The following is a 24,419-nucleotide window of genomic DNA, read 5'->3' on the forward strand; positions in this document are numbered from 1 at the left end:
GGAAGATGGCAGGAGGGAGGGGCTACTATATTTGGGCAAAAATGGCCGCTCCCAGACTCAGTGATCACGACGAAAATTTTCAATTTTATACGGATTAATGCTAAATTCATCAAATCGATGCAAACGTATTAGTTTTAGGTATAGATAATGATCCATTGATCATTCCTTGCTGATCAGAATCTCCCTTCTATTCCAGTCTCTATATAATATACCTGAACAAAAAACACTCTGTAAATAATTAGCTTCCTTAGTAAAGGTTAGAACAATAACGTTAATTCGATAAATCTTTTCTGTCTTAATGCATCATTAAAATGATTTTAGATACCAAATTAAGGGTTTCTACTGATCATCACAACTAAAACGATCAATCAATAATAGAAGTTTCCCTTCTTAAATTAAAGGAAATAAATCTACTTCCTAATCTAAATGTATTGAGATGTGCTCCTCTGAAGCTTATAGTTTCTCCTGCTGTTGCAGCTTTCTGCCTGCAGATGGCAGTGTGTTACTGCACTACACCCTCTGCTCTGACCTGTGGTGATGCGGTGCAGCGGCAGCGTGACGTAGGTCAGGTGCGAGTAGAGCAGGAAGTAATCCTCGGCGCGGTTCAGTTTGAGCCAGGAGCCGACCAGAGAGCGCCCGGTTCCAGAGAGCGAGCGCGAGCGAAGGTTGGTGGCCGTGTGGATGTCTGGGAAGACCGGTTCAGTGCAAATCAGTACGTGAAGCAATGAGAAAAAACCCACAGTGACCATTTTACTGTCATCTCTTCACCTTCATCCTCTTCCTCCCTGAAAAACTCCTCGCTGTCATTGGCGGAGTGGGACTTCTTCATCTCTGCGATTCGGTTTCGGGGGACTTTTCTTCTCAGGGACGGAGAGAAGAAGGAGGGACGGTTCCTCTCGGGGGTCGGAGGAGTGCTGAACGACGTCACCTGTGGGGAAAACGCCTCGTTAGTTCACCCTGAAAAATTTCATAGTTTAACAACCGTTAATGTTGGTGGCGATGACCTCTATAAACAAAGAATTCCTCCATCTTGAGCTCAGACTATAAACCAGACATGATTTTTACTCATCAGATTGTAAAACGATGCATAATTCAGTCCTGCTGCATTTATTATTGACGGTGACCTGGTTTCTTCACAAAGCTTCTGGACTTTCTATCCGCTTCCAGCAGGAGGCTCAGAGCTCCTGCTCTGCCTCATGGGCTGGATTTCACCCTCACCCGTTCATGCATGGGGGACACCTGGTCCTCCTCTGTGTTGCAGGGTGACGTGTCGCCCGTCGGCACCCGACTGACGGCCATCTCTGCGTGACCCTTCCCCTGTGGCCCCTTCATCCTCACAAACTCCATGTTGTTGTACTTGTAGAAGCCGAACGACATCCGCTGGGCCATTTTAGCAGCGACGCTCACCTGCAGCAACAGAGGATTCATTATTTGCTCTCCTATGTTTATAAGGTTAACCCTTTAAAGGGCAAGTTACCATCTCTTTGATCACTTGCATATCCCTTAAGCCCGGCGTACACTGTGCGATTTTCCAGTCGTGCAAGAATCTTTTGATCGGGCTGACCTTTAGCCTGATCGTGCGTCGTGAGTCATGTAGTGTAGAGGGGGTTACGAGTGACGATCAGGCTCTAACGACCGCCTCCTGATCAGGAATCGTGAGGTCAGGAGAATATCCAACATGTTTGATTTTCTCCCAACCGTCATGGGAAAATCGCTCAGGGCGCAAACAATGATTTTTCTTTTTATTCTTCCTCTCAGACGTAAACCCAGCAGTGTGACGGGGGTGCAACGAGTTAAATGCAGTTCTGTCTGTAAAATTAACAGACCGTAGCAGCCACGTTTGCTCAGCCAAGTCTTTTTTTCAAATATGTCGTCACCTTTTCTTTTTAGGGCTTTCAGCACAAAGTTACACAAATTGCCATGGCAACGCGTTTCACTATAGTGAGCTTAATATCCCCCTTCTATTTGATGCTTGTTGATTGCTTCTACTTGCAACAGAGCAGCTCCATCTCACTGCAGAGCTCAGTCCGACGTGGTTTTTAGTCGTACACTGTGAGCAGGTACATCGGATCAGAGCGTCGGGCAGAAAATAAATCGTGAGCTGTGAACTCACACTGTACAACTAAACTCTGCGGTTAATCGTACAGTGTGAGCAGCAGCTGCGTGCAACGATTGAAAAAAATTAAAATAAATAAATCGCACAGTGTACGCCCAGCTTTACAGATGGAGTCCCCTACGTCCCTCAGTGAGGTCTAGATGCACAAGATCTATATCCAGCGTACATCTTATTTTACCTACTGGAAATTAAGTTGGAAAAAAAAAAGTTAAGAATAAAAAGGTAAAAAGCTAATTGAAAAGTTAATAAGCCTAGCAAACAATTATATTTAGGTTTATAAACTAAAAAATTGCCAGTATCAGCATTAATGCCTCTAAGGTTATGATGTACCAAAAATTTATTTTTTACTCTCAGAGTGTTTTGAATGAATTTCTTATAGAAGCACTGTTCCTATTTTTCTTAATATATTCTGGCAAGATGGCGTTTTTTTTTTTTTTTTAATTACACTGGCATAAATTTTTGCCATCAAAATAGCCATTTTTTTATGTTACAAAGGTGATAAGGTCTTGTCCTGGATTCCAATAACACTATTAGCTTGAAATTTGGATTTTCAAAGTATTTCACTGAGTGCCCTTTAACCCTATAATGCCAAATGTATCATATTTGATACATATGGTTTCTGAAATGTTTTGTGTTTGACACCTTTTGCATAATTTAATGGTAAAAACTTTGCTCAAAATCCTATTGTACACAATCAGATAAACCTGATAACAGCCAGTAGAAGACTACACGAAAAATAATATTGACTTATAGCATAGTAATAAATTATTAATATCAAAAATGTATTTCTGTTTTTTCTTTTTACATATTTTGTTAAAAGGCCAAACAAGGAATTCAAACAAAAAAAAAGTCATTTTCTGTTTTGTTTTATTCTTGGATCGGGCTTTAAAGGGATAAAGGGTTAACTGATTATAAAATATATTTATAGTCAGAAAATCCAACTGTAGTTTTGTTTAAAAAGCTTCATTTTGAGTTGCTAATGTCAGGGATTATTACCCGGTTGTCATAAACCTTCCTGAGGGCCTCGTAGCGGATGGATCCCTGGAAGATGACGCCCTGGAAGGTGTTGCTCTTATCGCTCGCCACCAGCTCCACACACACCATCTCGCCCTCGCCGACGGTCATGTCTCTGAACACCTGCACAGGCAGACAGGGCTAAATCCATGGCGGTTCTTACACCTGCGGTCCTGCTGCTGCGTAAAGAGAAACATTTAGCTAAATGCTGCAGCTGCATGCCGTTTCCTGCAGCAAACCTGTTAAAGGAGGTTTTAGCTCAGCCGCTCTGGATTAAATGTGGAGGAAAGTCACCTTCAGCACTGCAGAAACTTCTGCTTTATTTCCAGTCATTCCTTTTAAATCAATCAAGTTCTAGAATAATCTCCAACATTTCTTCCATCATCTTCTGCAGTTTAAATCTAACACCCATTTCTCTAAGCGTTAACGTAAAATCAAATTTTTAGAAACATGTTTATGTTGGTTTGAGGATCACAGTTGAAGGTCACTACCTCTTCAAAGTTGTCAATCATGAAGAAGATGTTGGGATAGCTCATCTTGGACTCTTCTCCTTTGCTGTCCATGGCGTGTTTGCTGGGAGACGCGAAAACCTCCTGGAGGAAGAAGAGGAAAAGATGAAGGAAACTGAGCGGGTGCGACTCAGCAGTGACTGATCCCATTTCCTACCTGACACTTCTTCTTGTGGATGTGGATGTCGCCGGCGTCTGAGCGCGTACAGACGGCACAGGTTACCACGTAATCCAGCTGTGGGGAGACAACGTCTCAGGTTGGTCGAGGAAAAGGAACCAACAGCCATCAGGATGAATTCACAGATTAATATTCATTTGTAGACCAGCTGGATTATAATCCCTGCATCCTGACTGGGTCCAACATGGTTTTATTTGGTTTTCTGTATTTATTAAATGTAAATGCTGGGAAATTATTTCTATTCTGTTGGATTTTGTGTCCCATTGTTCGATCAGCAGCTTTACCTTCTGCAGGATCAGATTCAGGTAAACACTCTCCTCCCAGTCGATGTCTGGGTCACCGAGGCCCGGAAGCTTCTTTGAGTCCCTTCTGTAGACCTCCACCTCCACCTAAAAACAGAAACCAAGTAAAGTCATCAGGTTTTCTACCTAAAAATGCTAATTCTAGCTCTGCAGGTTGTAACGGCAATTATATAATCTGTCCCTTTGCTTTCAATCCTCCATTTTTTGTCCCCCAGGTGTGAGAGATTTCTCTGTTTTTCCCCCCTTCCTGTCAGACGCTCTTCAGGGAGATCCCGGGTCTCTAAAATGCCAGGACTTGTATCAGTCAAAGACCTTTTAGAGCACCAGAACGGTTGCCATGGTTACATCTGTTTCTGTGTGGAGAGCTGATGGGATGAAAAGGCTCCACGTTGGAAACAGGTGGATGTTGCACAGCAGCGTTAGGATCAGAAAAGACAACAAGTCGATTGTTTTCCTGTGGATTCATGGAGCAGAAACAGCCTTAAAAGCGTCACCTTTCCTAGAGGGGAAGTGAGGAGAAACACTAATCTTTATTTTATCTTTGAATGTCAAACAGGCAAGAGCAGAATAGGAAATTCATTGATCCTTTTCTTCGATAGATCAGAATCGATGTTTCCAACAAATCTCTATAAAAACAGCAACAGAAACATGAGTAAAACAAATCAACAACACATCTTCAGAATGTATTGACAGAAAACATAAATCAGGGAACGCCTGAAAACATCTAGACTCAAAAGTCAGGATAAAGTCTATCTTAAAGCAGAAATCAGTTAAGTTTATTTATATAATAACAATTAACAACCTGCGTCTGGATTTAGTTCAATCAAATCATAGATAGTCGGGTTTAGGAAGGTTTCTATCCAGGGAAACTCATTAGATCGTATTACTCTATTTGCAGCACAATAGTTGGATCATTGATCGGCTCTAAAGAACCCTGAAAATGTGTGAAAAAAAAAAAATATATCAGCCGATAACACGCCAGATCAGCTGCTCCAGATTTAACTGGTTTGTTTCTCTCTGCTAATAAAACACCAACTGATAATTGACCAACAACAGAAAGCAGGATGCAGTGAGAGTCTGACGGGGATTGATGAGCAGGGAGGAGGCTGACAAAACTGTAGCCGCTGGAACAGAAGAAGCAGAGTTAAAAGGAGGAGTTTCTGATTTGGCAGCACGGCTACGATCCAAACCTCACCTATCAGACCGATTAAGGTAGAGACTGGAAGAACTGGATCGAGCGGTTGGAGGATTTCCTGTTACAGGTGGGTGTGCTCTGATTGGGACTCTGACCAGGACCCACAGAGCAAGGCGGATACCTGCCCGTGAGAGTTGATCAGGGAATGGTTGATGGAATTAAAAGCTTGATGCTCTGGTTGAGCCGCTGTAACGAAGAGCAGCGGCGTTAAAGCCGTGACCCCGCAGCACAAAGCAGTCAGCTGTTCCTCCGTCTGAGGAGGAGGACGAGATAAAAACTGTTACGGTGAGCCGGACCTGGAGAAGCGAGGGGGTAACCATGGCAACCAGAGATGGAGGGGCACGTGGGACAAACTACAAAAGGCAGACGTGGAGAGTCTGTGTTCTCCAAATGTAATTATGAAAAGGCCAGAGATGAATGCTGCTGCATCAAAGAGACTCAGTGTGTGTGTGTTGGGGGGGGGGTTATGCTAAGCTTTTACCTAAAAAAAAAAAAAAAAAACAGGATTGTTAAATAACCGCAGATGCAAACATCATTGTCCTTTAAAAAAAAAGTCAGAAATTAAATCTTAAATATTTAAATAATTAAAAGGAAAAAATATTCAGTTTATTTCTGAAATGTATTTCCTTTCTTTAAGTGTTTTGTTGTTGCTTCATCTGGTTGCCAACTGTTAGTAACTGGGCTGTTTTGGAAGAGTTTAGTTTTTGACTAATTAGAATAAAATAAAGCTATTTGCCTTGATTTGTTCTTACTCATTGGGTATCCGTCCGTCTTTGGAGGATTTTCGTTTCTCTGGGCTGCAGCGCAGAAGCCGCCCACAGACCAGGAGATAGATATACGGATATATTTTAGCATTTTTGGAAACGATCACAGTAAAATCTGCAGTGCAGGGCGGATGAACTCTGCACCGATCAGAAGAAGCGCTGCCGCTGCCCTTCGTCTCGCTGTGTAATTACATGTGGCCTTTGGAAGGTCTGACCTATGAGCGGACACGACTGCAGCTGATGGCCTAAAATGGCAAACGTAGATTACATCTGCTGCCGAGCGAAAACAGGGAAGATTTTCTGTTCAGGTTTCAGCTCATATGATGCAGAGATGGAGAGCTGGTGTTTGTCCAACAAAATCAAAAGAACTAAGAAGTCTTCCTTTTTATTAATAAGCATCATCATGTCTTCATCCAAATTATTCCCCCCTGAAAAAAAAAAAACTGAGCTTATCTCCATTATCTGGGTTAAAGAAACTGCTTTGCACCAAAGTAAAAAACACTCAGTAGCTGCTTTTCTTGGTTCAAAGTTGCAGGAGGGTAAAAATAAGAGGTGAAGAGGGAGCAGTAATCATAAATTTAAACTCAACACCCAAAGGAACCCTTTGCTCATACGGAATAAACTCCACAAAAATCTGTAAATTAAGGTTATAAAACTGATGTGTCTAGATGCTTTTGGGAACATATTTGGTTTGAGGTCTTTAGGAGAAGAATCAGAGCCTCTGTGGGGAATTGAACCTGAAACTGAGAGCATAATCTGCCCAGATTAGAGGGGTCTGTATCTTTAATGATACAGAATCCTGACCGTTTATGCTACGTTCACACCGCAAGCAGCAGAGGCAGCTAATTTACATGTAAAGTCAATGCATGACACGCATCAAGGTGCAGCAACAGGTCCTGCAGCGCGTCTCAGCAGCAGAAGCAGCGCGTCATGAGCTTCTGAGCATCTGAGGCGAGCAATGCTCTTCAGAAGCAGCAGCTGGAGTTGGTAAAATGTAACTTTAGCTGCTAGACGCGCCTCATCAACCAATCAGAGAAGCTGATCAGGGAGCTGGCAGGGAGTCAGACGCAGCACTGCTGATGCAGAGCGCTATGATCACTCCTCTGAAACAGTTTATTAACGACTAAATTAACTTCAAATGTAGAAACCTGCCGGCTAAATATGTTCAAGTTTATCATCCTGGTGCCTGCAGGTTGGATTACATACCGGAAAAATGCATTTCAGCCATCACAACCACTAGCTGAAAAACGCGAAGAGGTGACCGGGCCTGAGGCTGCTGTTGAATGGGATTCCCAGTGACAGCGCACCGCCAGTATGTGGGGTCAGACGGACTCCGACAGAGAAACAATATTTGAAGGCAGGATGGTAATCTGGATGAACTGACTGCACAGAAAAAGTTTTCAGGTGGATTTTCTCACTTAAACATATAATCAAACTACTTTTTACCCGCTGATCACAGCTAATATAGCTGCCATTGAACCAGGAAAAGAAAGGATAGAGTAGCTCCGCCCATCGTGCATCAGACCCACTTTTCGAACCCGCAGCCAGAGCAGCAAAGATCCTTCAGCTGCGCGTCAGAACTAGGTGTAAATCACATCCATCATGGCGATTTGATTCAGTATCGATTTCCTGACCCAACGATTTGATTATTTTCGATACTCAAGAATACACCACGATACGATTTGATTAATGTTTTTCTTTTTTTAAAACAGGCTAGACAATGTTTCAAATTTGAAATAAATCAATGAAAGCTGTAATATCGTTATGCATTTTTTTTATACAAACAACAGCAAATAACAGAAGTAGAAAACTTGCATCAAAAAATACTCCAGACGTCCTGCCCCCTCCACAGACGCTCCGCTGCTCCTCTCCCAGATTGTAGCTGACCGCAGACAGGAGGCCGGCTTGTTTTGTTTTTATGACCGAAATTTCGGAAAACAACTCGTGAAGTTTGACCCGCTAGAAGAGCGAGGTGCGCGAGAACGCTGGGACCCTTTTTCCACCTGGATCTCCGCTCTTTTTGGCCCTCANACTCGCCCCCACTTCCTCGCCGCCTCGGCCGTATCTAGACCCACAGCGTGTAGCACAGACCACGCTTCAATATTGAGCATAAATAAAAAATGTCTGCGTCAAGCTCACTGCAACACACTGCTGTAAGAGTATAACCAGGAAGTGAGGTAGGAGGGCAAAATAGGTTTAGCGCCACCGCAGCATGGGAGGAGAATTACGAGCATGAGCAAATGGATAAAAATAGACCGGAGGAAAAATAAACATGAATCGATTCTCTTGCGGACGCATCGATTCATCGGATCGTCGGCTGTTGGATCGATGCATCGATACAAAACGATTATTATTTACACCCCTAGTCAGAACTAAACTGGTACAGGCATCAAAAATTAAGCAGCAGGCATGTTTTTGTTGCTCCTGCTGTGTGCCATCTGAACGTAGCATTAGCATAAAGTTAGCTCATATGTGAATCCCTGACCATAGAAGTAGGAGGCTGGCTTTGACTAGGCCATTCAAACACATGCGGGTACTTTAAATCAGGCTCTACTTAGCTACACACTTTTGTAGTAGTTTAGATAAATGGTTTAAATTGCAGCTCAACTGTGAAGAAAATAACTGACCTAAATCTTCGGCACACAAACAGTCATTGTTTAGAATAGATTCCTCTGCATATCTGTGTGTGAAGGCTGAGCTTCAGGTCATAACGTCCATCTAAATGATCCTCATGTCAGTTACACAACAGCTGAGTTCAGAAATCCTCCTCCTGAACATTTCATCATTTCATCGACATTATAAATAACCAGAAAGACTGTAAACATATGTGATGTGGAGTTTTCTTCTTTTTCTAGTAAGAAGCAAAGTTTCTCCTGGTCACCTTTTTCCCCTCGCCGTTGTCTGCGCCGACGTAGGCAGGCTTCCTGCGGACGTAGAACAGCATGTCGTCCTGCCGAGGTGCCCACTTCTCCATGAAGTACGTGGAGAACATCCAGGTCCAGAAAACGATGCGGTCATCTTTAAAGCAGCCTGGAAAACGCAGCAAAGAGGCAACGCAGGGTTAAGATGGATGACCACAAAACACAGCAGAGACTAAAGCTCTCATTTCAGCTTTTATTAATCAGCATCGTTTTGATTTCTGATAATATTTCAATTCTGTAACCCTCCAGCCGTGAAATGCCAGGATGCTGCTCCATCCAGAGGATGTTAATGTTCCTGCTGAGGAAATAAAACCAGGAAACACCTCAGAGGAAAGGAAGCCGCCTCTGCAGGGCGTCCCTCCCTTCATTTAGAATATCTCTGACTAAATCACTTACAAATCTTTCTGTTGAGGCTTTTATTCTGGAAAACGGTACAAATTAAGGCTGTGAGGTCGAAGGAGTCAGACACCAATACACTGATGTTTAATGCTGCTTTGCTTGTCACCTGATTGAGGGCAGTACCTGTCTCGTTACCTGGCAACCGTTGCTAGGAGTCAGAAGGGCGATGTTAACGGTGCTTATCGCCTGATCAGATGCAGAAATTTAGGCTTTTATTGAAGAAAAGAATGAGTGAGTTGCTAAAGGAAACAAAAAAGATTTTTCTAATGCAGCATTTGTTAATATTAAAGGTATAGAGAGGATGATATTTTTCCTGGTGGATCATCTAAATAAGTGGTCCTCCTAATTGTCAATCAGTCTGGTGATATGTTTACATATTTGCTCGTCCACATTTTCACTTACCGGAGTCCAGTCTGACATGGTGGAAAAATTGCAAATCTTCCTTTTGATAGTAAGCTTTTATGAACGATGCAAACAGCAACTTTTAAACAGAGCGTGCACAAGAAGAAATGTGCTCACGTACAGCGGGTACAGGGTTGTGCATGTGCATTTTTTTACAAGTGGAGAGGGCGGGCCTTTTCAAAAATATGCAAAAAACCTCCACTATACCTTTAAGGCCTGAATATTTAAAGTATCACTGAATCATTTTGAGACAAATGTCTGGAAAACCTCAGGAAGGAACCTAGGAAGTCCAGTGATTCGATGTCTGATCCATTTCTGCCGACTTAAGTCGCTCCTGCTGATCCTTGGAGAAGATCCAGAACTTTCAACCAAAGGACAGTACAGGAAAGCTAAAGATCTGCGTTGGTTATTCTTAGCAACATTACCAGGATTGTGGTAAAAATCAAAAACATTTCTTGTATAATTGTTCGTCACTTCCTCTTTTCTTTTTTTATAACAAAGCTTTCTTTAGTCTGGATTAGCAGCTTAGCCTCAGGATTAGCAAATTATAACCTTAATTAGAAGCTCGGGGGGAGAAAAACCAAACCAATCAAACCCAGATCCTGATAAGAGCCGGTTGAACAGCCGAGGTTTGCTATTTTAGATGGAAACCCAACATTAGGGGGAGGAGCGGAGCCGAGCACAGGAGAGTTAACCTCGTTATCTTTGATCCATTTGGCTTTGATTGAATAACATCGGAGCTTGAGAAGAAGAAGAAGAAGATGATGAAGGTGTGGGGAGGAGGATTTCCTCCAAACACTTAGAGGTTTAATTATTAAAATGGGGCCAAAGATGTAAACGGAGAATAAGAGGAAAGTGGGACAAATTTCTGAAAACAGCAGAGATTATGTCCCGATTATTAATTTATATCTAGATCATAGAAATAAATATCTGATTAGGCCGCTATATTAGAAGAGAAAACACCTTGTTTAAAATAATTATTGATTTCCAGAGTGAAACAAAGATGTTCTCAGTTCAAATAACAAACAGATTCCTGTGTGTTCAATCTGCTGCTGCTTTGAGATGACCTCTGGACCTCATCCAGACACACTTGGCACCAAGACCAGAGCCTCTCAACAAGAGCTGCTGCTGAACCCAGCAGGAAGAGCCTCTGGAAAGTGAGAAACAGCGGATCAGGAAGACGGAAATGTGCCAGCCATAGGAAATCGTTAACTCAAGGTCCTCCTACAAAGTTCTGCTGCAACTTTAAACTCCACTGCAGAGCCGCTTCCTTACACATCAAAGGTCGAGTTTAATAGCCTCAAACTGGTTTGAGATTAAGTTTTAGACAATAAATGTAAAGGTTTAAAATATTTAAGGCCAGGGCAGAATTAAAAGGACCCGAGGGGGAAGATGGAGACCTAAAGAAAGCCTGAAAACGTAAATCTCACAACGGTTCTGCACATCTGTGCCTCTTCTTCCTGCATTAAGCAGAGAACGGCTCTGCAGCAACCTCAGAGAGATCCTGCTCTATTTATAGACTCTGATCCCGCTTTAAAAATACATCAGCTGATGATGAAACTGGGCGCAGCATCATACGTCCCGTGAAAGTGAGGAGAATCACCAAACGACCCTTAACGGAAGCTAAGCACGTCTTCAGCCGCATTCAGAGGCAGCGAGTTCTACGCTCTGGATTCAAAGAGTAGGAACTGGACGGTGGAGAGCGCAGAGATGGAGCCTCAGTGGGGATTATAGGTGAGAAGTTCAGAGTTCACCTCAAAGAAGGGTTGGAAAGGGAAGAAGAACTGGAACCAGAATGAATCAGAGTGTCTCCTCCCAGTGGGAAGTTTCCATGATGAAGCTGTGAAATGTTCTGAATCCCAATATGAATGTGTGTGAAACTTAAAGAATCCAATTGTTTTCATAGTCGTAATCACGAAAGAGGAAGATCAGAGAGGAAACATAAATTACAACCAACATCAAAAACGTCACAAATTTCCATGAACTGCTTGGATTAAATCTAGATCTCATGACTGTAGCTGATTGTTAGAAGTCGACTGACCAGTTAATCCACAGCTTCAAGCTCCAGTTAAACTCCCTCCTCACCCTATCAGACACCAGAACCAAATACGCCCTCTTCAGATGGAGGAAAATTTGAATCTCCATCACTTGACCTCCCTGACTAAAGCGTGTGACCCATTTGTCGCTTCTGTCATGTGATCAGGCTGAGAGGATGAAGTCATGCGACGGTTCCTCAGGGCGGATCTTGTGCTTTCTGTATGTTTCAGATGACCTGCTGCTGGCTTAGAGAAACAGATTCAACATGAAGAGGTGACATAGATCAGCTGCTTTTCATCTCTGCAGATGATTTCTCCTAACCTGACTCCGCCAGATGGATTTGCTCCGCATATCCATCTGGAAACCTTCCGTTGNATGTTCTTTAGACTGAACTGTCGCGCTTCTCGTTGCGTCACACCTCAACCCGCCTCAAAGCCAACGCTGATTGGACGTTCATTTGGTGAACGGCTCCAGTTTTTCTTTAACGGAGAGTCTCCAGACTGATCTGCGAGTGAAACCTTGAAAGCTCGCGAGATCAGGATGGTCTCATGAGGCTAGATTTTTCCCAATCATCAGTGAAGGAATGGTCAGTTGGAAGACTAAAGGGGTTAAAAGGATATTAAAGCTATTAAACCGCCTTCAGCAGCAGCAGCAGCAGGTTGGACTGTTCGCATAAAGCTGGATGGATCCAAACCTTCATGTCATTCATGCTAAATTCTGACCCTATCAACTGAATAATTTTGCTGCTTAAAGGGGAACACCGTTTTTTTTTTACATTGGTCCTTGATTTTCCGTTATTCCATCATGCTCTACTCACCCATATGAGTTTTGTGTCATTTGGAGCCGTTCTGAAGATTTTCCGTTTTATAATCAAGATAACGTCATGTGATTAAAACTAGCAGCAGTTCAGCGGACAGGATGAAGGAATGGTAGCCGGCGCGCATGGATGATGTCATACACGCGCCGCTTTGTTTTTAAAAGATATAAATATCAAAAATCTAACGGTGGATGTCTGGGGGACAGTGATTGGCCTCCATGTTCTGAATGCTGGCGTACCATAAAGAATAAATGATGAACAGTTTAGTTTGTGCCTTCAAGTCGTTGCCCATAGGAAGACGTTACTGGATATAACCTAACGGAATATCTTCAGAACGGCTCCAAATGACACTAAACTCATATGGGAGAGTAGAACAGGATGGAATAACGGAAAATCAAGGGACCAATGTAAGAAAAAAAACTGTGTTCCCCTTTAAGCCGACAGTCAAAGGACGATATATTTTCCAGGCCAATTTTAGTATTTCGGTCTTATAAGCAGCCTATATTTCATGATCATAGATAAGCACCTGGTGGTCATCTGCTGCTATAGCTCATCTGCCAACGGTTCCAGATTAACAGCTGACTTTCCTCCAGTGGAGCCTGCATAGTTTTCCTTTAATGTTTCCTGATCCCTGCAGTGAAACTTCTTTCATCCAACTCCTTTTAAATCACATCTATGGAAGGATGTAACAATAGATGAATGGAACCGAAGATAAACTATCTGGGACCAACAGGATGAGGCATCCCAGCAGCTAAACCCAAACAGACTGTAAACAGATGGGAGACTTCCTGTCGGGATGTCCTTCTGTCGGCGATGCCCGGCGGTCAAACCTGCCCCAACGTTAATCAGCTGTTTCACAGACTAAAATGTACCTTCCTGTAAAAAACTCTCCTCCTTTCTCCTGAAATATTCATCAGGATTTATTACTCGACTCTCAGAGAGAGAGAGAAGCTATTTTTACAGCACAGAATCAGACCTCTGTAGATGAGCCAGCGTCTGAGGTGATCTATTCCCTCAGACAACAAGCTGATGTCAGTGTATTTATAGCCACCAGCAGCGTTATGAGGTAATTAAACCCGAATCATGAAACTCGTCTCCACGTTTCTTCTGGCTGCTAAAATTTCAACCAGTTAAAGCTGGGATCTTTATTTTGAAGAGACGCCTGCAAGTAAAAACTGTCCTGATGAAGAAACCTCTAGAAAATATTATTAGAGGGAACGTTACTGATAGATTTGTCCAAATATAATTGAACTAATAATCTGGTAATCGAGTCCCTGACTCTGTACGTTCAGATTAAACTAAATCATCTTATGAGGAAGAAGATACTCGCTGCTCAGATTAGGTTAAAAATCAACTTCATACATTTTCTGCCCAGGTTGACTAAATGCATAAAGTGTAAAATCTACATCTGTCTATCAGGGTCCATTTCATAAATAACGAGTAGAACCAGACACCGAGTAGTTCTACCCTCTTTGTTAGAGTTTCCAGTTTCAGAACAGATGATAGAAATCAGGCAACTAAACTCAGCATCTAATTAACTCTGAGTTTAGAGCTAGCAGATAAGCAGCCCTAATCAATGCAGCACAGATTATGTGTCACCATGGCAACGACAGGACAGAATCATTTTAGATCTCAATGATGTTTTTAGACAGACGCCAATCCCTTTAACAGCTCAGTTTGTAGCCACGCCCCCCCCCAGGGCATAAGGAAGGAGAAGTAAAAGTGGGCGGAGCTCTTTTCTCATTGGTTTCTATATCCTGGGGGCGTGGCCACAAACAGAGCCGTTAACGAGCTGTTAATTGGCATCTAGTCCAAACAAAGTTTGAGATTCATCATATAATATATTAAGATTTAAAACGTATAATTAGATGTAAAATTTAGTTATTAATTTAAGATTTAGACATAAATATAGAAATAGGATATAGAAGTAGATTTTATTATCTAGATTTATAGATATTTTTAAACAGAGATTTAACATTTCTATTTAACGTTTGCCTTCAAATGTGAGAGATAAATCTCCCTATATAAAAAAGTGTTGTAAAATACAGAAATTTGTTTTTACTCAATCTTTACATTCTGTGTTTCATGTTCTGTGTGTGCACCGAATACGTGATTAATGATGTTATTCCCCCCAAAATTTAAAGTATATGTGGAGTAAGAATGTTGAGGTAGGTCTGTTTTCAGTCGAAGGCTCCAAACGAAGCTGATGAGAGATTAGAATGAGTTCACTCAGCTGTCGTGAGACGTTCCATCTGGCTAGTGAAAGATAGATTAACCTGAGAGGATACGTCCTTGGTGGGGTGGGGGTGTTTGTGTTGTAGGGGTGTAAATCACACCCATCATGGGGATTCGATTCGATTATTTTTAATTTTTTCACCTTACAGAAATAGGAGGTAGGAGGACAAAATAGGTTTAGCGGCACCGCAGCACGGGAGGAGAATTATGCCCAGGAGCAAATGGATAAAAATAGACCGGAGGAAAAAAAAACATGAATCGATTCTCTTGCGGACGTATCGATGCATCGGATCGTCGGCTGTTGGATCGATGTATCGATACAAAACCATTATTATTTACACCCCTAGTGTGTTGGGAGTTTTTGTGTATATGCAAGAGTAAAAATCAACCCCAGTCAGAGCTTCTTCTCTCCGTCTGCAGACGTAAACATAAATCTGAGTTTTTCCTCGCAAGATTAGCTTTGTCTTAGCCCACAACTCCACGTAAAGCAGGCCATCGTCACCCTGCCAATATTTCATTATGTACGAGTAGTAGCATGAAGATACCAGATATTTAGTGCCTGCTGAAAAAACTTAAATCAAATATCTTTATCAAAGCAAAGAAACATCTAATCATCCTCTCTGCAGGATTTCTGCTGCCATCTCAACAGTAAGGGCTCCCTAGCTGGGATTTAACCCAGCTGTAAAACTCATAAACCTGAGATGTTTCACCATTTTTATTCCTGGAAATAAACTAATATAGACAATCTAAAAAATTTTTTTTTTTTATGGAGAATGTATGCTCTTTAAGTAAACAAACATGTCAGGGCTGATTTAAATCAGATGGAAACTTGGAGCACAGATATTACTCTGAATAAAAATGATAAATTAGACTGGGCTCTCTGATGCAAGCAGAGGCCTGACTCACTGACAGTAATATGTTTTAAGAGTCCTGAGTCAGCAGCCTGCAGAGGACCATTCAAGGACGGCGAGTAGCCTGAACAAAAGACACCGGCTGCTTCTTTACCTGAAGTACTACAGTACTGCTGGGGGTTTACGGCTCAGGCCTGGTTTCAACTGCAGAACTTTGGATCCAGTCCTAACTGTCTAATCAGACATAAACGTTTGACTTCTGCTACTGAAATTCTCTTTACGGCTTTAAAGTAACGACACCTTTAATATTAGAAGGTTTTGTGTCCGAAAAACTAAACAACCTCCCATAAAAACACTTAAGTAGACTCCTGCTGTCTGCGGCATCATCTAGCTGGATTTTTCTACGTTATCAGCACAGTGAGAGCAGGGATAAAGGTTGAACCCGGTCATCGTTTGCTGGTGACAATCTCCTTTTATTAAAAGTCAGCAAGTTAGAAGCTGCTCCTTCCCCTTTTCTGCCTCGTCGTCTTGCTGAGGTCTGAACCAGAAAGTTCTGGTTCCTGATCAAACAAAAGTGAAAATCTAAAATATTTGTGTAGATTCTGCTTTGTTGGTGTGTAAAGTTCTGCCCTCTGTGGGAAACTAGAGCAGATACTGAGAAATAAAGAGAACTGAAATCTTTTAGCTTCAACGTCTGGCTTTGGGTTTAATCACCAAAGTAAACATTTAAAAACTAACGGAAAAGTCTTAGTTTTCACTGATTAGCAGCCATCACTGTGGGAGGGGCTTAGGGTGCAGAGAGGAAAGAGATGTTAATGAAGTTCTGTGCTAACTATAATAATTTATTATCGTCTCATTTATTCATTTTAAAGTATTTATTTCACTCTAAAATGATGCAAAATACACCAGCTGATACTATTAGTTATGAGGGTAATCCATGTTCAAACTAAAAGCATTTTAAATGTTTGACCTTGTTTTAAAACATTTGTTTCTGTACCTGAACATAAATTTTAAACCTCTTAAGGGCCAAAGATTTTTAGGATCCATTAATTGAACATTACATCAATCCTATCGGAGCAGAGAGGAAGAGAAAAAAGCCAAAACATTCTAAATTTTTTCATATCAACAATAATTTTTTGGCACTTATGAAACAGCAGCCGCAGAAAAACCACAACTGATTAATTAATTTTAAAAACGTCTCGGAGCGCAGACGCTGGAGGTGTTTTTTTCCCGCCTGCTTTTAGCTGAAAACATCCAGCAGCAGCGGCGGCGGCGGCGACCAGCTCTGGTCTCTGAGCCGTGATGAAGTCATTGCTTTTTAAACAGAGCTCTATTGATTTATGCATCACAGCAAACGAGCAGCACCGACACTCTGCCTCAGCGGCCGATAAAACGGGACAGAAACCGCCAACAAACTGCACAGCCCACACTTTCCTATCAGCTGGGGGTGTTTGTGTGGGTTCAGGACAATGAGATCAATTCATACTTTAGCAGGATAGTTTAGCTCCTTTATGGCAGCTTCTCTCAGCCTGAAAGGACATCCTAACGCCTGACCCACTCCGCAGGAAGGAGACACAGCATTAAAGCAGGAGATAAACTAATGACCCATTTGAACTAAAAATATTTCATTTTACCTCAATTCCAAGTAGTGGATATGTTTCCATGATCCCGATTTCATCTGAAAGATGTTATTTTATTGTTATGAAGGAACTATGCAGAATAAGTCAGAAATCTGCTTGATATTTATTTAAATCTTGTTTTAATCACAGCGTCTGTCGATTCCAACACTAAATCTCATGTTTGGTTTTAACTGAGTGCTCTTGTAGTTTGTTTACTGATTCTTCAGAAATGTGGCCTTTGTACCTGCTAGCTTCTTCTGTTTCTGTGACGTCTCCATAAAAACACCTGGGGAGCAGAAACTTCCCTCTATACGTTACGACCGGTGGTAAACTCACTTTTTATGTTTATTTGACGTCTTTTTATGTTTATTTGACGTCCTTTTAGCTCAATGTTTGACTCCTTCAGTTATTAAACTGCTGATTTAACAAAAACAAAAAGGTCTTGGTAACAAACGGTGTAGATCGGTGGCATTTGTGTACAAACTCCTTTATGATATTTTCAGCTTAGTTTGTTTCATTACCGTAAATGTAAAAATCAATAAACGTTCCATCTTTTTAGAAAAATCCATAAATTGGTAAATATATTAACAATATAGTACATTAATAGTATAATATATATATATTTTTTTTTTCAGGACTCTGGACTTTCAACATGGATTGCTTTTAAATTTTCCACATTTAATATTATTAATTGAACTTTATTGATCTCACATTGGAGAAATGAGCTCTCTGCATTTAACCCATCGCCTTGGGGAGCAGTGGGCTGTCATTGTGTGGCGCCCAGGGAGCAATTTTACCCAGAACATCATATATTTTTCTTTTTTTATTAAAATGTTGACTCCTGCTAATGACTTCGTCAAATAAACTCATTTTGGAAAGCTGAAAAAAAACCTTTTCCAACCTCTGAAATCACTTCTGGTTTTTGTTTAAAAGTCAGGCATCTTAAACCCTGTCATGTTTCCTCTTTTACTTAGGATCTGATAAAAAAAAATAAAAATAAAAAACCCCCACAAAAAAAACACAGGAGCTTCTAAACAAACAGGAACAAACTACAAGATTTTCCATTAAGGCCAGTTTAAAAATTAACAGCAGTAAAGTAGAGTTTAAGGCAAAGAAAACAAAAGACACACAGAAGTCTGATTGTGAATATTGATGGATTGTAGGAGTGCATTTTTAGGTGATTATTAATGCATTTTATATTTTGAGGTTTGAATATGTGTGTCATTTAGGTGACAGGGCTTTCTTTCAATACATCTTATTGAAAATTGAAACAGAAAAAGGAAAAAAATAGGAAGGCAAACCATTCAGAACTTAAGTATTTAGCTGAATAAACATTTTATCAACCTTTGATACGATATAATAAAGTTTAAACATTGATTTAAGGACAAAAAAGAAATAAAAAATTCAACAGTTGTTCAGGATGCCTCCATCTTGTTGACGTCTGGTATAATCTCTGACCCGTTTTCAATCATTGGACTTAAAAAAATTTTATTTTTAAGTCCACATAAAGTGAAATCTGTGCTTCGACCAAGTAGAAAAGGTTATCTCTGTTATCTTTTCAAACTCACGCACATTATTGCACCTCAGTCTGGTACATTTTTAAAATGATTGTGCACTAGGGGTGAGTAATGGCATGGGTGTTGTGATACGATACTCATCTGACAATACAATACCATCACAATATTGCAAGATCTCTATATTGTGATATTTTTCCAGCTATCAAAATTAAATGTATAAAAAAGCAAGTGCTGTATATGTTCATCCAAAGATAATGATCATTTAATTATTTTGGTATCCATGTTGTTTGGGGTTTGAGTCAGTCCGCGTCTTCCACTCTAACTGCCTTAAATACAAATACGGCGCCGCGCCGCACAGCTAAAGGGCTCCATGGCGCCATCTAGCAGTGTGGGGGTGCAGATGCAGCCCATTTTCCCTTATTGTTTTAGGTAAAAAATATTTTTTTTTTTTTTTTTTTTAAATCAATACTAGAACTGAATGATCGATATTATATTGGGAAGCCGAATATCACGATATGCCGCGACATCGATTTTTTCAGGTTTGAATATGCGTGTTATGACAGATTACCAGTTCGAGCTTCAAAGTTTCAAACAAAATATCAGTTCAGAGGTCACGGATTAGTGGACCGTGATCCGGACCCAACCCGATTTAAAACACTTTAAATTACCCCATGTTGGCCGTAGACAGTATCTAATTTCACTTGCCCCTCTTCTCCTGTTAATACGGTAAAGCCCTGGGGAGCGTCCGGCTCCAGGCTGCACGTGATCCAAATGAGCCAATGAGCTGTCAGTCTGGGTTGCTGCTGCTGCTACTTTTAGACACAGCAGGCAAACCTGTGGCAAGCCGGGCGATGGGAAAGAAGGAGAAGACCATGAGAAAAAGAGAGCAGAGAAAGTGTGGACTGCTGGAAGAACTGCGGTGAACTGGTGAAAGAAAAGTGAAATGGCGTGCTCAAAGATGACCCTGCACATTTAGAGGATGTTTGGCTCAACCTGCTGCTGTGAAGCAGGATTCTCCACCATGAACAGAATCAACAATAAATCTGGATCCAGGCTCAAAATGAGCTCCTTGATATGTGCTTGAGAATGGCTTAGTCTCCGGTTAAACCCAGGTTTAAAGCCTTGCAGGGCAGCCTAAAGCCCACTGCCAACATTAAGACAGAAAAAAGAAAGAAAATAACAAACCATCAGTTCAGGGGTTTGATAAAGTGTGGGAATCAGGAAATTATCTATAAACCAAACTGAACGATTGTTCTCTATTTCAAAAAACACTTTAGATATTTTATTTTTAATTTAATGTATAACATGAACGCATAAAAAAACTGCTTTTTATTTCAGTAATAATTTTTAAAGTAACAGATTATAATTAAAAATATCTCTGGACCTTAACTGGTTAAATATTTTCTTTATTTTGACCCCCCTAATTATAAACTGTCATAGAGAAAGTGATACATATTACAGGATTAGCAGACTTCCTTGGATAACTGGCTGCTTCATGTGAGAAATAAGTCCGGATGTTAAGCGGCTGCCTGGCTGCTACCTGCTCCCACAAAGAGCCCCAGGACTTCAGGGTGTCACACTCACCCAGTCCGCTGATCTCCTGCCGACTGTTTAGTCGGTTCCTTTCGTCGGCGATGGCCTTCAGCATCTGCTGCAGGGAGCCGTCCAGCTCTCCGTTCTCCTCCTCCGCGGGCCCGACAGCCTTACACAAACCGGGGAAGGACGCCATCTCCGAGCTGGGATCATGACAGTCCGGGCTAAAAGCAGCCCACGGTACCGGTTCACGGCAGCTTAGTGACGGCTTGAAGGAGAACCAGAGAGGGAGAGAGGGACACCGGGGATATCCCCCGGTTCTTCTTCAAATCACCTCCGGAGAAGATGGCTTTTAGAGCGGGAAGGGGCCGCTGGAGGTCAGGACCAGAGCGCTCCGCCGCAGCTGCAGGGTTATCGCAGACAGATCCGTCCACAGAGGGAGATCCTGCTACTTCTGTTGTTCCGATCAGCTGGAAACACCCCGAACACTTCCGGTAACATGAAGGACTTAAAGAGACAGCGCAGCTCAGACGCGCAGAAACCCAACCTGAACCAGAAACACGCAGAGGTGTGACAGAAGAGTCTGTCACCGGTTCAATCTGGGGACATAGAAGCAAAGGGCCCGCCTGAATAAAAAGAAAATAAATAAATTAACAAGAAAAACGCAGCTGTGCCAAATTAGAGCAAGAAAATGTATTAGTGCAGCTGGTTGAGGGCGTTAAAAAAAAAAAAAAAGTATTGCCAAAATTCTGGATATTAAACATAAAAGTGAATATGTGCAATTTAAGACTATTCCTTTAATATAAGACTGTTGGTATAGTTTTATACAAAGCTTTTCACAATCAAAACGATAACTGTTAGCAAAAAGAGATTTGAAAGATAATTATTTAGAAGCAAATTGATGATTAAGCAAGCAGTAGTGTTACATTTAGAGCATGAGCTCCAAACTTCTTTAGTTTTCTAAACAGGGCAGCTGCTATTAATATAACTTAAAATAGACTTTAATCTACAATCATTAAACGGATATTTTATACTTTATGAGTGAAAGTTTGTGTATTGAAAGCGGGGCATAATAAAAACTTTATTTTAAGAACAGAAATGTGGATTATTGCTAACTAATTTAACCCTAAAGTCACTAGAGATTTATATTCATGTACTTTAACCAGAAAGCAACATACTTTCTTGTTGAACGTAAAGTTTAACCCAGTTTGAATATTTTTCGAGCCTTGAACTCTCTCCTCCTAACGGTTCGTTTCCTTTTCCAATATGGCGGACAAGTTGACATGTTCGGGTTTAATTTGAGGATTAATTTAAACCAAGAAGAGTCCTGATTTAAAACGTTGTAAACCGAATTCAAAGATTAGAAAGCAGTTAGCACTAAAGGTCCGGTTATAAGCTAACCGTATTCCCTCCCCGCCCGTTAAAAAAAACGGCTACTGTGAACTTAGAAACCATGAATTCAGCCAGTAGGTTACCTGGAAGCTGTTTACATGCCAGAGGTAGATCTGTCAGTTGAAATGAATCACATTTTATGACCACTAACGAAGCTCGACGTCGCACCACGACAAACCCCGCCCGCCTGAATTGCACTTCTCCTAATGCTCAAACGCCCTGGTTTTAAACGAGCCCACCCTTATTTTCCAGACAAAAGATGACGTCATTTGTAATGGTCTCCTGACACACACGAGAGAAGAAAACCAGGATTTTTTTTTATTTGCAGCTCGTTCTCACATCTCACGTAAAACCCTGTATGTTCAAATAAAATCAAAATATTTAATATATTACATTTTTATACATAATACATATTAAATCCAGCTGAAAAACGTAAGATCAGAAGTAGATTGAACTTTATATACAAATGGCTTCTAAAGGGAAAATTATGAATTCATTTATATTTCAAAGCTAAGCATTTAGAAATCATGAAATTAACAGATATGGCTGAATATTGATGGTAGAGAAATGGTTTGCAACAGAAAAACAGATAAAAAAAAGGTAAAACATACTTGATAAAGGTGAAACCTGGTCATAGTTCACAATACTACTTAATATTTAAACACTAATTTATTTCATCATTCTGCTTCATTCTATCTCTATTCTCCCACTCTGCAGAATCTGTTAGTTCAATCTCTAACGTTCTGCTCTCTCTGCTTTTTCTCATAGTAGCTTCATCTGGTCTGTTCCTGTTTGGCTGTGACTCCATCCTGGAGAGAAATATCAGCTGTGCTGCTGCCATCAACACCTTTGTTTCTAGATGTTGGAGCTTGGCCTGTTTTCCAGTGTAGTCCTGTTTCTCTGACTGTGACTAACTGGATGTGCTCTCTTCATCCTCTGACATGGGAGCTGGCTCGGAGCTCGTCTGCCTGGCTGTGTGTTTCCTGGACGGGGCCGCCTGTGGAGCTGGTTGACAGTTGCCTTTTGAATCTATGCTTCTTTTTCTATGTCTGCTTCTGTCTCCTTGAACCCCAGTGGGCCTCAGCAGATGGCCGCTCACACTGAGCCTGGTTCTGCTGGAGGTTTCTTCCTGTTCAAAGGGAGTTTTTCCTCTCCACTGTCGCTACAAGCATGCTTAGTGTGAGGGATTGCTGAAGAGTCAATGAGTCGATGCAATCAGCTGGTTTTCCTTAGATAGAAAACTTTGAATCAATCTGACTGGATGATGTGAAGAAGAGTATGTTAATAAAAGATTGAGCGGTAAATATATGGTTCAAAGCTTTGTCTGCGATGATCAGCAGAGAGCTGCATAGGTTTGTGTACCTCCTAAAATTATTTTTTCTAAGAAACACCAAACAATCCCTCAAATTATTCCTGTTAACTCCTGGGGATATATCCTAGGAGGAACTGGAATGCATCGTTTCCATGGGTTTCCTTCTTGGATCTGTTACTTCCATGATCCATGTTCCCCTAAGAATGGATGAATCCATATTATTCGTGAAAATTTATGGATTTTATACAAACCACACTTATTTAAAAAAAATCCTAGAATTAAACAATAATGTTTTCATCCATAAATTTGCAGATTTTATTTGAAGATATTATAGAATAGACCTGGATTTATCCATTTTATTTAAGCTGTCAAACTTAAACATTATTATCTTGGAACTTTAATATATAACAAATGAACATGTTTTACCTGAATACAAAAATATAAATCTTTGAGTTTTTAGGTGGCAAAAAGTAAGAATACCTTTTTTCACATAAACTGCCAGAAAAACACATTTTGATTCAGTTTAATTTGTTTAACTGAGGTGATAAACAAAATTTAAGCCTGTGAAACTGTCCCGTCTGAGTTAGTTTGTTGTCTCAATCATCTGGAGGAAACATAAGGGTTGAAAACTTTAATAACAACTTCCACCTGGATTCATTTTCATCAAGGTTTTTAACTAATTATTCTTCTCTTATTTACAGTCAGAGATTAGTGGTTTAAGTTTCAGATGAGCGTTGCTTCTTTTAGAAACACATTTCAAAGTATTTTTAAGCTTTTTTAGTTAAGAACTAAAGGTGAGAATGAAATAAAATCATTTTGTTCTTGACTCTTCTTTTTTTATTTTCTTATTGTGCAGTTCTGGGATCAACACTCAGATGAATCCTCTGCGGATGTCTGACGGTCTTCCTCCTGCTGGTCTGCGGAAATCCAAACGAGGCCGTCGCACGGCGGGATCCAGAAGCGGTCCGATGGGGTCGTAGCGAGGGTGGGGCAGCAGGTTAGGCGGCAGGTTGGGTCTCTGGTCGTAGTCGCCCCCGATGATCCCTGGCAGCGGAGGGAAGAGGGGGCGGGGCACTGGAGTGATGATGTCACGTAAAGGGTAGGGAGGCAGGGAGTAGGGACGAACGGGATGTCGGAGCTCCGAGCGGAGCTTATAGGACTTTTTATAAAGCTGGAAGGATAAAAAGGGAAAAGATCAACAAAAACAAATCATTCATTAATGGAAAATTGGTCAATATTTGCTGATATTAGAAATGTTTAATCTTTATTATCGGTATTGGTCCAAGATATATAGATATGATATAAT

General features: G+C 41.1%; 2 protein-coding genes across 4 annotated transcripts in view; both read right to left on the reverse strand.

Annotated features, from left to right (window-relative positions):
- Nucleotides 1-21,004, reverse strand: part of kiaa0930 (KIAA0930 ortholog) — a 25,584-nt gene extending 4,580 nt beyond the window's left edge. The window contains exons 1-9 of the mRNA XM_015383910.1: nucleotides 20,461-21,004; nucleotides 8,960-9,108; nucleotides 4,102-4,206; nucleotides 3,797-3,874; nucleotides 3,622-3,723; nucleotides 3,113-3,253; nucleotides 1,219-1,407; nucleotides 769-928; nucleotides 530-685 (exon numbers count right to left, since the gene is read on the reverse strand). Of these exons, the coding sequence (XP_015239396.1) occupies nucleotides 530-685; nucleotides 769-928; nucleotides 1,219-1,407; nucleotides 3,113-3,253; nucleotides 3,622-3,723; nucleotides 3,797-3,874; nucleotides 4,102-4,206; nucleotides 8,960-9,108; nucleotides 20,461-20,605 (1,225 nt within the window). The 5' untranslated portion in view covers nucleotides 20,606-21,004. The remainder of the gene's footprint in view (nucleotides 1-529; nucleotides 686-768; nucleotides 929-1,218; nucleotides 1,408-3,112; nucleotides 3,254-3,621; nucleotides 3,724-3,796; nucleotides 3,875-4,101; nucleotides 4,207-8,959; nucleotides 9,109-20,460) is intronic.
- A 2,499-nt stretch (nucleotides 21,005-23,503) lies between these two features.
- Nucleotides 23,504-24,419, reverse strand: part of fbxo7 (F-box protein 7) — a 9,590-nt gene continuing 8,674 nt past the window's right edge. Inside the window, exon 10 of one of the 3 annotated variants that reach the window (XM_015383926.1) lies at nucleotides 23,504-24,284. In XM_015383926.1, the coding sequence (XP_015239412.1) occupies nucleotides 23,985-24,284 (300 nt within the window). In that variant the 3' untranslated portion in view covers nucleotides 23,504-23,984. The remainder of the gene's footprint in view (nucleotides 24,285-24,419) is intronic. The other 2 variants (XM_015383925.1, XM_015383927.1) reach the window with 2 other exon arrangements.

This window comes from Cyprinodon variegatus, unplaced genomic scaffold, assembly GCF_000732505.1.
Source record: "Cyprinodon variegatus isolate N-32 unplaced genomic scaffold, C_variegatus-1.0 Scaffold298, whole genome shotgun sequence".
NCBI lineage: Eukaryota > Metazoa > Chordata > Actinopteri > Cyprinodontiformes > Cyprinodontidae > Cyprinodon > Cyprinodon variegatus.